At 40.8% G+C, this 14,656-nt stretch overlaps 1 protein-coding gene across 1 annotated transcript; it reads right to left on the bottom strand.

Moving 5' to 3' along the window:
* Positions 1-263: 263 nt before the first annotated feature.
* Positions 264-10,867, bottom strand: LOC138637847 (solute carrier family 25 member 36-like). Its single transcript, XM_069726771.1, has 7 exons — positions 10,864-10,867; positions 10,652-10,791; positions 10,376-10,598; positions 9,853-9,921; positions 4,348-4,414; positions 2,963-3,252; positions 264-1,764 (listed from the first exon to the last, which is right to left on the bottom strand). The coding sequence occupies exons 1-7, from the start codon at positions 10,865-10,867 to the stop codon at positions 1,571-1,573; spliced, it is 987 nt and encodes a 328-aa protein (XP_069582872.1). The 3' UTR covers positions 264-1,570.
* Positions 10,868-14,656: the final 3,789 nt, after the last annotated feature.

Here is a 14,656-nt window from a genome sequence, read left to right as displayed (position 1 = left end):
AACCTCCTCACAGGCCCGGACTACTCAGCAGAGGGTGCACAGTAATGATTATATTGCGCCCTCAGTCCTGAGAGGTCAGTCAAGTGACGTGAAAAACTGGAGCTGCGCATGAACAGGGAGAGGCAAGTAAGTGGGGTGCCCACATGTGCCAGTGTCCGACGGCAAGTGTGCCCCCAGCTTGCCCAGAGACTAGGATAAAATTAACAGCTATAACACTATCTGAAAGAAGGAAAAAGGAAAAAAAAAAATCCTTGAAAACAAAATAAAGATATTTATAATTTCATTTATTTCTGAATGGAGACAACTCTTCAATGTATATAACCAGGATTAGAAGGAACGTTCAATAAATACTTTAATACCCAAGCGTTCGATTACACTTCTGTAACTTGCGCTTTTGTAGTGCAGCCACCGAATGGACAGTCAAGATCTGGAAATGGAAGGTGGCCAAGATTAGGTACATAATTCAATTATAACCCTCATGGACAAGATTGGATATTACAAAAATAAAAGCGAACCAGAAATCAGTACTGCAAGTTATATGAAATATACAAGCATTTTTATAGTAAGGAAACTTTATAGTTTATCTGGTCAGTTTGGTTATACAGAAATGTAAGGGGCGACTGCTCTATTGAATGATTAATGAAAGACTGATCGCGTAAACTAATGCCTTGTATGAAATAATTAAAGCCTCTGACCGTGAGGTGGGGGATTTCAATGCAATGACAAGACAGCACCAAAAAGCTTAAAGGCTATGAAAAAAATAAAATAAATTGTGTGAAAATTAGTAAGAGGTGCAATACCATTTAAAAAAAAATTAGACTAAAAGAAGTGGAGAAAGCGGTAGCGCCTCAAGACTTCATATATATTTTTTCACAGTTGCGGTATTAGTGAGTGCCGAAAGTGATGTTTATAGGGGAGTAAAGATGGTAAATGCTGTCATTAGTGCTACAGGGGCCGACTGATGAAATGACATGAGAACCAAGATGGCCTGGCTTTGGTCATGGGATAAAAAAAAAAGTGCACATGTTCAGCTGATGAACAAACATCAGCCAAAAAAAAAAAAAAAAAATATATAGATAAAAATCCAACAAAACAGAATTTCAAGATGTGATGCAGAATACATCTCAAATAAGGAATCCTCATAATTACGTCAGGCCCAGTTCATACTTTCCCATTTGATGGGGAAAACCGGATACAGATACAGCAGGTAGAAAGACACGAGATATGGATGGCATATACTGGAGTTACATTTGTATACTGTAAACCAAAAAGGATGAAACGCTAATCTCATCAATGTCCGACTTAGAAAAGCCAAGTGCAATGCACCAGTTAAAGGGGAAGTGGCAATCCTGAAAAATGAGGTTTCCCCCGACAATACCCCATGTATTAAATTGCACGAGTGGCCAAAGACCACACAATGAAGGCGACATGAGCACTTCCAGCAGCAGCCATGATACATTCCATGATGGTGTCAGTCTTTGCTTGTTGTCACCATCATTACTTCAGTAGGTGCCCTCTGGTCCACTTTCACTCCTTTGGTCTCCCATCTTCACAGACAAGACATTCCTGGTTATCCATTCAGCAGGTAGACGACCACTTCGTAGGTGCACATCATTATCGCTGTGTTCGGGATCTGTCTAACCAGATGAGTAGTGAGACCACGGTACAGGGAGCCATAGCCTTCCTCCTTCACAACCAAAGACAGCGTCTGGAAGAAAGCTCGGTACTTTGTCCCCTCTTCACGTAGTCTTGTCCGTACAACCTCTGAAATGGGGAAGAGAAAAAAAAAAAATTACCGTATATACTCGAGTATAAGACAAGATTTTCAGCCCATTTTTTGGGCTGAAAGTCCCCCCTCTCAGCTTACACTAGAGTCAGACCCATGGGTCGGGAGCTGTCTAATTATACTTACCTGCTCCTGGCACGGTCCCTGCAGGTCCCTGGTGCCACAGCTTCTTCCTGTAGTGAGCGGTCACATGATACCGCTCATTACAGTAATGAATATGCTGCTCCACCTCCCATAAGGGTGCGCTGCGCAATAGTCACCTTTCCTCGTTCCGATGCCGCGCCGTCTTCAGCAGTGACGCTCAGGTCAGAGGGCGCGGTGACGTGGTTAGTGCGCTCCCTCTGCCTGAACATCAGTGCAGAAGATGCTGAAGACGGAGCGGCACGAGGAAAGGTGAATATTGCAAGTGTCGGGGGCCTGAGCGATAGCAAGTGGGGCAAGTGTCTGTATGGAGCATCTTATGGGGCCATAATTAACATTTGTGCAGCACTGTATGGGGCAAATGTCTATATGGAGTATCTTATGGGGCCATCATAAACTTTATGGAGCATTATCCCATAGAATGTAAGTCCACATGGACAGGGTCCTCTCCCCTCTGAACCAGTCTGTCATTGTAAACTTGATTACTGTAAATGATATCTATAACCCTGTATGTAACCCCTTTCTCATGTACAGCACCATGGAATTAATGGTGCTATATAAAAAAAAAATATAATTATAATAATATGGGGCTCTTGATTCAATATCAATATTCAAAAACACTTAACCTACTGATGTCTCAATTTTACTTTTATTGGTATCCATTTTTACTTTTGACATTTACCGGTAGCTGCTGCATTTCCCACCCTAGGCTTATACTTGAGTCATTAAGTTTTCCCAGTTTGTGGCAAAGTTATGGGGGGGGGGCTTCTACTCGAGTATATACGGTACTAATATTTTAACAGTGAACTGAGCAAGGGAACATAACCAGGCCTAATGCTAATGGCAGAAATTATGCAGGGGGTAGCTTTAATAGCCATATACATGAGAGCAGGGGAACCAAGATGGCCACAAGGAGGTAGCAGTCAGTCACATGAGAAACTGCACTGAAGCCCAAACTGCTACAAGTGAAGGGGAAAAAAAAAAAAAAAAGTAAAATTAAAAAAAAAAAAGTAGTATTCATTACATGGCACTCACCATGAGGGTATGCTATTGAGGTGGCACAAGTCTTAGAAGTTGCGGCTGCCAACATGAGTCCAACAAAGTCAGAAGCTTCTTTCGCAGACTCCTCATTGTCATCAATGGATGATGCAATTTTATGTTCCAGCAGTTTGCGCTTAATACTTTCGTAAATAACAAAATGGATAACAGTTTCAGAGATTCCGGCATAGGAGGCTGACATGCCCCTGTAAAAACCCTTCACACCATCTGCCTTGTACACTTTGCGGATGCACTCCAGAGCACTCATCCGTCTTTCACCTCGGTTTCTGGAGGGGGAAAAAAAAAAAAAAAAAATTAAGTTGTGACAACGTAATTTGTAGCTGAACACATGTATGTTTTTTTTTGTGATTGACCTAGGCTGCTGTACACACAGCAGCCCTGCCCTAGGCTTTGTTTGATTGTGCACCTGTGTCCAAGCCTGTCTCACCCTTCATCTGTGGTGCTGGTTAGGCAGCGTGGAGGTTGTACATGAAATGTCTATGTCCAGACCTGGTCGGCCTTTATTTGTGCTGCCCTCTGGTGCCATGGGAGGGATTCAGAAATGCTTCAGGTACAGCTTGCATTTAATGTGGTCTTGCTTTTTAGAGGCCGTAATGGCACAGCGAAGATAACGTAGAGTAGGACTGCCCCATTATGAGAATGCCGTGATGTGGCGGCTCAAAGAATCGATCAATTGTTTGCTAAAGGTCTCATTTCTGAAATACAGTTAGAAATCAATATGTGCACTTTAGGTTTTGCATTCTGACCATAAGCAGCGCTGGCTTCTCCCCCTTTTTTTACTTTGAACACATGTGGGCTTAGTCCCAAGTATAATTTTATCTTTTTTGATTAGGAACGATCCAGGTGAATCAGATGTCCCTGCAAACATTTGTCGGCCTCTTGGAACACATGGCGGTGGTTTATTTTTATTTTATTTAACAGAAGGGTTTGTTATGAGGTGGTTTCATTTCAAAGTGAAAGATTCCTGAAGTCTCATGCACACGTTGCTTACTTGTAATCACAGAAGCTCATGTAGATTATTAGAGCAGTCAGTTATTACATGTCTCATGTACTGATAATGCCCTTTTATTTAAAATAAGCTCTGGAGGCAGAGTCTCAGGACGATCCATGTCACGCTCAGATCTTAACAGCTCATTTACATATAAGAAAAACATGGAATTTCTCAGGAATATCTTGACCTCAGCCATGTATCATTTTATGACTTGCATGCCCATACAGATGGCACAGGAGGGCTGACAGAAACCCTTTAAAGATTGGAGTATGAACCAATAAATGAGCCTAAATGTTTGATAAAACCTTCCACACTTAATGTACCTTACCCTGTTTTCTGCCACCAATATTAAGAGACAAGAAAAACTTACCTTGCGTCCAGCTGCAGCCGTGTTTTCACTAGCCAGATGGGATTGGTGGCCGTGATCGCAGTAAAGCCTAAATAAATGACACGAATTCATTATTCTATATTACGTCAAAACTAACCAGTCAGTGATGACATGCACTAGTGACATTCTATAGAGGAAAAGGAGCTAGGTTTAAAGCTAGGGGAAGCATAGCTCAATATTACAGTAAACCTACTTCTACTAAGCCCCACAACCCAACTCTAAGCCAAAACCTTAAACTGAAGGTTACTTGCTTCAACAGGGAAAACTAAGTTATTTTTAAGAACTCACAAAGGCAATAGGAAAAAAAAAAAAAAAATTAAAGAAAAATCAAAGGTTCATATTGCCCTTCTGGTAAAGTTCTTGAGGAATACTACTATATCTGTAACATGATGGGAAAGTTTTAAATGCAATACAAAAAAAAAAAAAAAAATTAACTGGAAGTGACACCATGGTAGCTGAGGTTTTAGTAGTGTGAACTAAACCAATTCAACAGGAAATACAAAGGGATCCAGGAAGAGAGAAAAATCATCATAACCAATTTCCTAAGTCACACTCGTTTTGCCTAGGGAGGTGCTTACGTAAATATTAAGAGGACCTCCTTGACACAGGCTAAAACCCAACAGCGTCAGTGAGCATGTGCAGCAAGGACGACGGACAGCAGTGCGATTGGCCACAATAAGGGGAGTGGTCTGACTGCACATGCTCACAGAATACAGTCCTGTAGTGTTAATAGGACAGTCCTTCTGTACTAAAGTGATTACCTCCCTAGACAGAACTAGGAGATTAGGAATTCGTCCCCAACGATATTAGCAAAATATAAATTCATATTTTTACTTTAGCTATTCCTGGAGAGCCCCATTTAAGGAGAGTTTGTCACCCCCAAAACACCAATTAAACCTGAACACCGCACTCACTGTACTTCAGCAGGCGTCAGTGCAGGGATGGGGACTTAATGCAGGCTTACTCTGGGCAAGCAAGCGCTGTCAGTTATGGCAAAAAAAAAAAAAGTGCAGTGAGGACCCCAAATTTGCATGTGCAATACATACAAAAAAATAAAGTAAACTGAAATCTATACTGCATATTTTTAAAGGGGCCAAGTCCCATATATAAATTGTACAATAAAAAAAAAAAAAAAAAAAAAGCTACAAATACAGGTAAAAAAAAACAAAACACCAATGTACATTACATATAAAGGCAAGGTAATATGAGGGGCATATTGCGCCCCTCATTATCTTGCCTTTATATGTAATGTACATTCACATGTCTATTTTTCCTGAATACATTTTGTAAGTTTTTGAAGGATTGTTACTCCGTTTTTGGTGCTTAAATTGTAATCATGAAGTGACCACAATACAATTAGCCTATTTTGAGATGGTAGGCCTCTACAACTACGGTATCTGTGCTAGTATTGTTTTCATATAATTGAACAAGTAGATCAATTTGAGTTTTGGGGGTGACAGTACCTCTAAAGCACAGTCCCTTCAGTCTAGCACTCTCCCCTCCAAGCACCGTTCTATAGCACACATGCTTTATCGCCACCAGTACAGCTTTAGGAAAGGTAAAACAAAAGAAAATGAAATATGAAGACTTGCATGTGGTTATTGTCAGAGATCTGGCCATAAAAATGCAATGTCCAGATCTAGAAATAAAGAGTGCTGCTCATGCAGTGCCAGAGATGACGGAGAAAGACAACCATGGCGTGTTCATACACCCCGATATATTCTCCATTCACACAGAGCTCATGAAGACAGGCTGCAAACCAGATGCTTTGGCCCATGAGATGTTGTGACCATTGCCTGACTATTAAAGGGATAGAAGGAACACAATCTCCCTGACAAAGACTTAAAATGATGGACTTAAGCAAGGGTGATCAACTCTTATTCCTGAAACTGCTACAGTACACAGTTGTGGTGACTGTTCACGGCTCAAAGTGTTGAACAAGCCCTAGTACCAAAGGAATCCTAAAGGTGCAGAAAATTGGAAATTTCTATTAGAAATATTAGAAAATTCTGCACATTGATTCTTTGTGTAGGTATTCACTGGATGCCAGCCTTTCCAAAATCCACAATGAAGTCAGCAGTATGAATTAAATCCACAGCTTAATGAATACATGAAGATAGTTTCAGATTCTTTAGAAAAATAAAAATCTGCATGTTCTGTGATTTGTGAACATATCGATTTGTCCAGGAATGACCCACAGGTTTGTGGTGCATGAAATAAAAGTTGAGGGAGAGAATAGCAGATCTCCATTATGTATTTTTTTTTTTTTATAGTGTTACAGCATTTCATTCAAAGTACCAGGTTATTTTGCCGGTTATTTATCTTGATCAGGAATTATTCCTTTGGCTCTGTGAATCTTAAGCTTACGCTTTTGTCCATTAATTTTTGTACTGCAGATGTTGCTTTAGGACATGTATCTTACCAGCGCTTTCTCCCCATTTCTTCTATGCACTGGTTCTTTCAGCTGCTGCGATCTTGCTCACTTTAGCACCATGTTTGTGTATCATAATGGTTTAATAAAATGTTGTATTGATTTGTACCAAACCCCATATTTTTGGATGGCTCCCGTGTCAGCTATTTTTTTAGTGATTGATTACATTTACATCATTGACCCAGTCATCCATTTGTAAGCTGGTTTTCTGGTATTTGGCTTGGGGGTATGTCGTCCTCTGGCCATGAGGACCATTTTGTAGGTTGTCACATACAGGGCCTGTTCACATGACTATTTTCAGCCCGAGTGCTGTCTGGGGTAGTGCAGGTGAGTTCTCAATGAATCTGTATGTGGAGAAAAATGCTTGGATGCCATACACAGCCCCAGTAGAATCCATTTTTTTCCCCAGATCCATAGCAATTCTTTACACAGGAAACTGTAAATGGTCCTGTAAAGTATTAATTGCTGCTGTAAAACAGATTGCATTTGAAAGTCAAGAAAAAAAAAAAAATCCCACATTCCTGGATTAACCTGACTTTATATACGCTCATGTGAACCTACCCTTAGGTTTGTCAAAATTGATGCTGCACCTACTCTCCACAGGAGTGGGCCTTATGTCATTTACCAGGCGCAGAGATGGGCACTCATTTTAACATTCACAAGATGCAAAATATGATTTATGAAATAGCCAATTTATTCCAGCAGCTGAAACTGCCCTGTGAGATTACAGCACAGCGCGCCCTCATTGTGTTTGCTTTACCATGTTGTCCGAGCTTATTCATGGTCAGAAAGTTACACAATGAGTTTGTCATGTAATGCTGGGACAAGATAATACATTTGCGATTTGGCTCAGTTTCCAATGGGACAGTGCCCAGAACACACAAATATTGTCTAGATAATATCCAGAGTTGGCAAGCGGACTAAGGATGCCACCGTGCACGATCACCTGCAAATAAAACTCCGGCCAATGTGAAGCTGTAATAGCCCATATAATAAATTTACTGATACATCACCACATACCAAAGGCCCTAAAAGGCTTAAAAGGATTTAGATTCGTTGTAGAGTTTACTTTAAGGTACCTTCACACTGACCAACTTCACAACGATATCGCTAGCGATCCGTGACGTTGCAGCATCCTGGATAATGATATCGTTGTGTTTGACACGCAGCAGCGATCAGGATCCTGCTGTGACATCGTTGGTCGGAGCAGAAAGGCCAGAACTTTATTTTGTCGCTGGATCTCCCGCAGACATCGCTGAATCGGCGTGTGTGATGCCGATTCAGCGATGTCTTCACTGGTAACCAGGGTAAACATCGGGTTACTAAGCGCAGGGCCGCGCTTAGTAACCCGATGTTTACCCAGGTTACCATTGTAAAAAAACAAACAAAAAAAAAAAAAAATACATACTCGCATTCTGGTCCCCGTCACGTCCCCGGCGTCTGCTTTCCTGCACTCCTCCTGCATCCTGTGTAAGCGCCGGCCGTAAAGCAGAGCGGTGACGTCACCGCTGTGCTCTGCTTTATGGCCGGCGATGACACAGGATGCAGGAGGAGTGCAGGGAATCGGATGCTGGGGGACGTGTCAGGGACCGGAATGCGAGTATGTGTTTTTTTCCACATTTACAATGGTAACCAGGGTAAACATCGGGTTACTAAGCACGGCCCTGTGCTTAGTAACCCGATATTTACCCTGGTTACCAGTGAACACATTGCTGGATCGGCATCACACACGCCGATTCAGCGATCTCAGCGGGTGATCCAGCGACGAAATAAAGTTCTGGCCTTCTAGCTCCGACCAGCGATGTCACAGCAGGATCCAGATCGCTGCTGCGTGTCAAACACAACGATATCGCTATCCAGGACACTGCAACGTCACGGATCGCTATCGTTGTAATGTTGTTCAGTGTGAAGGTACCTTTATTCTACAGGACGTGCAGTGTCTGCGCATTGAAGTAGATGAAAATAGCTGCAAAAAAAAAAAAAAAAAGGACATGACCGCTCTAATTTATGACCCCAAACACACCTCCAGGCTGTGTAAGGGCTATTTGACCAAGAAGAGTGATGGGGTGCTACGCCAGATGACCTGGCCTCCAGTCACCAGACCTGAACCCAATCGAGATGGTTTGGGGTGAGCTGGACCGCAGAGTGAAGGCAAAAGGGCCAACAAGTGCCAAGCATCTCTGGGAACTCCTTCAAGATTGTTGGAAGACCATTCCCGGTGACTACTTGAAGCGCATCAAGAGAATGCCAAGGGTGTGCTAAGCAGTCAAAGCAAAAGGTGGCTACTTTGAAGGACCTAAAATATAACACATAACAAAAGTGTGAAACTACTGAAATTAAGTATATAATTCCACATGTGTTAATTCATAGTTCTGATGCCTTCAGTCAATTTTCATAGTCCTGAAAACACAGAAAAATCTTTACATGAGAAAGTGTGTCCAAACTTTTGGTCTGATCTATTTTTTTTTTTTTAGATCTAGGAGATTGGCTTTTAAGTCTACAGTCAGCCCCATGAATTTTTATTCATTGCCATTCTTATACAAAATAGAATGTCCATTCATTAAACTTTGAAGAGCTTTTCAGGCACTCCAAAAGGTGGCCCACCAGTCTTATGATTGGCTTTCAATACTTGAGGGAGTAACAAGAGCTGTGGCCCCTTTATCCAGGTACAAGAGTGTGGCTGTCCCTTGTACTACAATTGAGCAGAGTGTCACAGACTGTTCTTATGATTAGTCCGTATTCCGTGGTTAGACTCCACTGGTTGTATATTGCTATGGCCCAACATCCTTACATGGGCACAAAAACATAAGGTTTGTCAAGTTAGTGAATGGTTTACAACAAAAAGACAATTCATGTCAGTGTAATACTGATATTACACTTCAGTGAATGACTTGATAGAGGAAGGCATACAGAACCATGAGCCGATGAATATACACGCACACACCTCACATAAAATACACCTTTGGCTAACTTCATAAATCTGACTGCGATATCTGCATTTCTTAACATTTCTCAATGCTTTCTCTTTATTCCCCATTAAAAAAAAAGGTAATTACAATTCCAATGTGCTGTTCTTACTCTTTTGGCTGCAGATAGAAGCTGGGTCAAGTACTCACGAGGGTTAACTTAGTCCATATTTCCGCAGGACGAGACCTGCAGGAGGCGAGCATGAGATGACACAATCTCGCGCCTTTCACAGTGGAAATGTACAGTAAACGCCTAAAATAGACACAGGCTTTTCTGTATCGCAACAACAAGCAGTGGTCCACAACATTGCGTACCAATGAAGCCCACGGAGGCGGATTTCACAATATATAGACTTGCAGAATGGGGAAAAGAAAACAAAAAAAGAGTGGAGAAAAAGATAAAGGCTGAAAACAAGAAGGGTTTATAATTTAAAAGAGAAAAAAAAAAAAACACATTACAAAAAAAACAAACAAAAAAAAAAAACAGGGGAACTTTCTTGCGTAAGGGACATTCCTTATTCTTAGTCTTTGATTTATACTTCTTGGGGACCTCCTATACTCCAGCCCCCAAATGAATGTAAGAAAAGAGGGGCGATAAGAGAAAAGAACAGACATAAGCATGCTGGACTTTCTCGAAGTTCACTCACCACTCGGACGCTAAAAGATATGGGTGCCGGATCTGGAGGTTGACTGGTTTTCTCAGCATCTCCCAGCGAGACCACAGAATCCTCCTTAGTATGGTGATCCGTCCGCATGCTGCCCGAGAGGCTTCTGCTGCTGCCATGGCGTATATGGCTCTTCTCATTTGTGTGAGACCGCCTCGCCTGCACCTCTAGCTGTGTCAAACAAAGAAAAAAATCGGCTTAAAAGCCGTAGCCAGCTCACCAACCAGACCATCAGACACGGAGCACGGAAGTTCGTCCTGACCCAGACGCCAAGCAGCAGCAATATACGAAAAATGTAGATACTCCAGCTCCAGTAAAATTGTGAAATTCTTTATTAATTCAACGTAGTCATAATAGGATAATCCTTACAGATAGTGGACAAAAACAGGTGATTACATGGATTGTGGCAACGTGTTTTGATCACTATGGATCTTACTCATGCCCATGTGGTTTCACAAATGAGTGCTACACATATAGCATCCATAGACCTATCACAAACCCTTCATTGATCACATGATAAACTGGGAAGGTCCTGAATCACATATATCAGAAAATCGAAATACAATTTATAAGACAAGGCATAAAAACGTGAAAAAACATAAAAATATTAACAGTAAAATATTAACATTAATGATACAAGATTTCATTCCTTTTGTTCAAACCCGCGGGGAAACGAGTATTAAGATCCTCTCCGTCTTTTAACATCACCCCCGTGACTATGAGAGTGAATTTTCTCAATGCCATGAATTCTAAAGGCTGTGGTATCACCATTATGTTTCATACCAAAGTATCTTGATACCATTGATACATTTCTATTTGTAATATTGCAGTTATTCACATCCCTCAGATATTCAGTGACCCGCGTTTTTATTTCCTTGACATGCACCCTATGTAGGAGGCCTGACATACCACGCAATCTATTTTATATATTACATTTTTGGTGTGACAATTGATGAAACTATTTATATTATAATTTTTGTTTTTTTCTGTATTTTGGAAGGTACTGCCCAAATGCGAGTGTGCACATGTACTACATGCTCAAGTACCGCATTTGAAAAAACCCTTACAATCAAGCCATGTATTTGGTTTGGATTTAGGTAAGGTTGAATTAGGAGCAATTATATATCCCCAATAGTCTGTGCCCTCCTCGCTACCACACTTACTCCATCCTTCAAAATATCCATAAGCGTATTGTCTTCATATAAAATAGGCAACCTTTTATTAATAATTTTTTTGATCTGACTGAACAGAGCTAAATTGTAGGCATACATGAGGCTTGTCAATATATTTCTTTTTGGTCAAACTATTAGTCATATTTGGTACCAATAAATCTTCTCTGCGTTTTCTGTCTGTAGCTCTATTAAGCGACCAATTCAGATATTTGTGAGCCCTAAATTTATTTCTGAGTTCACCAAATTCTTTTAATTTATCCTCTTCCCTACTACAGTTACGTTTCAACCTAGTGAACTCACCCACAGGTATAGATTTTATTGTGTGGGCTGGATGGCTACTAGCCGCATATAAGGCCGGCGTCACACTACCGTGTTTTACGGACGTAAGAGAGGTGCTGAAAATACGGATTGCATACGGTACAATGCTTCTCTATGCCCCAGCTCCTATCAGCCGTATTTTACTGATCCGTATTATACGGTGTTCTACGGCCGTAGAAAATCGCAGCATGCTGCGTTTGTCACCGTATTGCGCAAAAAATACGCCAATGAAAGTCTATGGGTGCCAGAAAAATACGGATTACACACGGACCAGCAGTGTGACTTGCGAGAAATATGCAGCGGTGTTCTATAGAAAAGCCGGCAATTCAGTGCGGTGTACAGTAAAATCACACTGACAGGTTACAATAGAATAGCTAAAATAAATGAATACACATAGTATAGGGGTGTGTATATATATATATATATATATATATATATATATATATATGGCAAAAAAGAGGCAGCACTCCATATAATCAGTATTTAACCTTGCAGGATTTAATCAACCCACTGTTCAGGGCGACGTTTCGGCTCAGACTGAGCCTTTCTCAAGGCTTGAGAAAGGCTCAGTCTGAGCCGAAACGTCGCCCTGAACAGTGGGTTGATTAAATCCTGCAAGGTTAAATACTGATTATATGGAGTGCTGCCTCTTTTTTGCCATATACTGAACTACTTGGATACATGGACTGTTATCCTGGGGCCCTGCACCTGAAGATAAGTTGATATTGTGATGTTCCTTTTTTTCCCTATATATATATATATATATATATATATATATATATATATATATATATATATATATATATATATGTATATATATATATATATATGTCAGTGAGACACATATATATTAATATATCATACAGCGCTAGATAGCTTAAAAGCCGGTAATTCAATTGCCGGCTTTTGCTATCTCCTTCCCAAACCCGACATGATATGAGACATGGTTTACATACAGTAAACCATCTCATATCCCTTTTTTTTTGCATATTCCACACTACTAATGTTAGTAGTGTGTATGTGCAAAATTTGGGCGCTCTAGCTAATAATTTAAAGGGTTAAATCGCGGAAAAAATTGGCATGGGCTCCCGCACAATTTTTTCCGCCAGAATGGTAAAGCCAGTGACTGACGGCAGATATTAATAGCCTGGAGAGAGTCCATGGTTATTGGTTCCCCCCCTGACGAAAAACATCTGCCCCCAGCCACCCCAGAAAAGGCACATCTGGAAGATGCGCCTATTCTGGCACTTGGCCATTCCCGTGTAGCAGTGGGATATGGGGTAATGAAGGGTTAATGTCACCTTGCTATTGTAAGGTGACATTAAGCCAGATAAATAATGGAGAGGCGTCAATAATGACACCTATCCATTATTAATCCAATTGTATGAAATGGTTAAAAAACACACACACATTTACAAAGTCTTTTAATGAAATAAATACACAGGTTGTTGGAATAGTTTATTATACTGGTAATCCACCGGAAGACCCTCGCTCTGTAAAAAAGGTAAATGTGTGTGTGTTTTTTATCCATTTCATACAATTGGATTAATAATGGATAGGTGTCATAATTGACGCCTCTCCATTATTAATCTGGCTTAATGTCACCTTACAATAGCAAGGTGACATTAACCCTTCATTACCCCATATCCCACTGCTACACAGGAATGGGAAGAGAGTGGCCAAGTGCCAGAATAGGTGCATCTTCCAGATGTGCCTTTTCTGGGGTGGCTGGGGGCAGATGTTTTTAGCCGGGGGGAAGGTGGCAATAACCATGGACCCTCTCCAGGCTATTAATATCTGCCCTCAGTCACTGGCTTTACCATTCTGGCGGAGAAAATTGCGCCGGAGCCCACGCCAGTTTTGTCTGCGATTTAACCCTTTAATAGCTAGAGCGCCCAAATTTTGCACATACAGACTACTAACATTAGTAGTGTGGAATATGCAAAAAAAAAAAAAAAAAAGGGATATGAGATGGTTTACTGTATGTAAACCATGTCTCATATCATGTCGGGTTTGAGAAGGAGATAGGAAAAGCCGACAATTGAATTACCGGCTTTTAAGCCATCTAGCACTGTATATAAAAAAATTATATATATATATATATATATATATATATTTATATATATACACACACATATATACACACACAGTATATATGTTTTTACGATTTTTTGAGCACATGGATCCATTGTATGTCCGTATGTCGGTTTTGCAAAAAATCTCGCAGTACGGATGCCATATGGATTACATACGGAAGATGCCATGGGCAACATACGCTGACACACCCTGCCTACGGAGTACTTACGGATCACCATTTTTTGAATTTTGTGGCGTATTACGGCCGCCGTAAAATACGGACCGTATTTTTATACGCTGAGTGTGAGGCCGGCCTTATACTCATTTTCATCCATAATAATTATCAAGCCACCTTTATCACTTTTTTTGATTGTAATATTTTTCAGCTGCTTTAGTTCTTCTAGTGCTCTCCGTTGTTTCTGTGATAAATTGTTGTGAGTTTTTTTTGTTCCAACAGTCTTGTAAAGTTTTTAACCCCTTTACCCCCAAGGGTGGTTTGCACGTTATGGACCGGGCCAATTTTTACAATTCTGACCACTGTCCCTTTATGAGGTTATAACTCGGGAATGCTTCAATGGATCCCGGTGATTCTGACATTGTTTTCTCGAGACATATTGTACTTCATGATAGTGGTAAAATTTCTTTGATATTACCTGCGTTTAT

The sequence above is a fragment of the Ranitomeya imitator genome, chromosome 5, assembly GCF_032444005.1.
Source record: "Ranitomeya imitator isolate aRanImi1 chromosome 5, aRanImi1.pri, whole genome shotgun sequence".
In the NCBI taxonomy this organism is placed as follows: Eukaryota; Metazoa; Chordata; class Amphibia; order Anura; family Dendrobatidae; genus Ranitomeya; species Ranitomeya imitator.
Note: the sequence above shows the minus strand (reverse complement) of the source record. Positions and strands in the feature narration are given on the sequence as shown.

Bases quoted from the DNA above. Each gene is read 5' to 3' on its own strand.
- LOC138637847 (XM_069726771.1), bottom strand. The intron at 10,599-10,651 runs GTTGGTGAGCTG...TGTTTGACACAG, and splicing joins GCTCCGTGTCTGATGGTCTG to CTAGAGGTGCAGGCGAGGCG. The intron at 3,253-4,347 runs GTAAGTTTTTCT...TTCCCCCTCCAG, and splicing joins CGGCTGCAGCTGGACGCAAG to AAACCGAGGTGAAAGACGGA.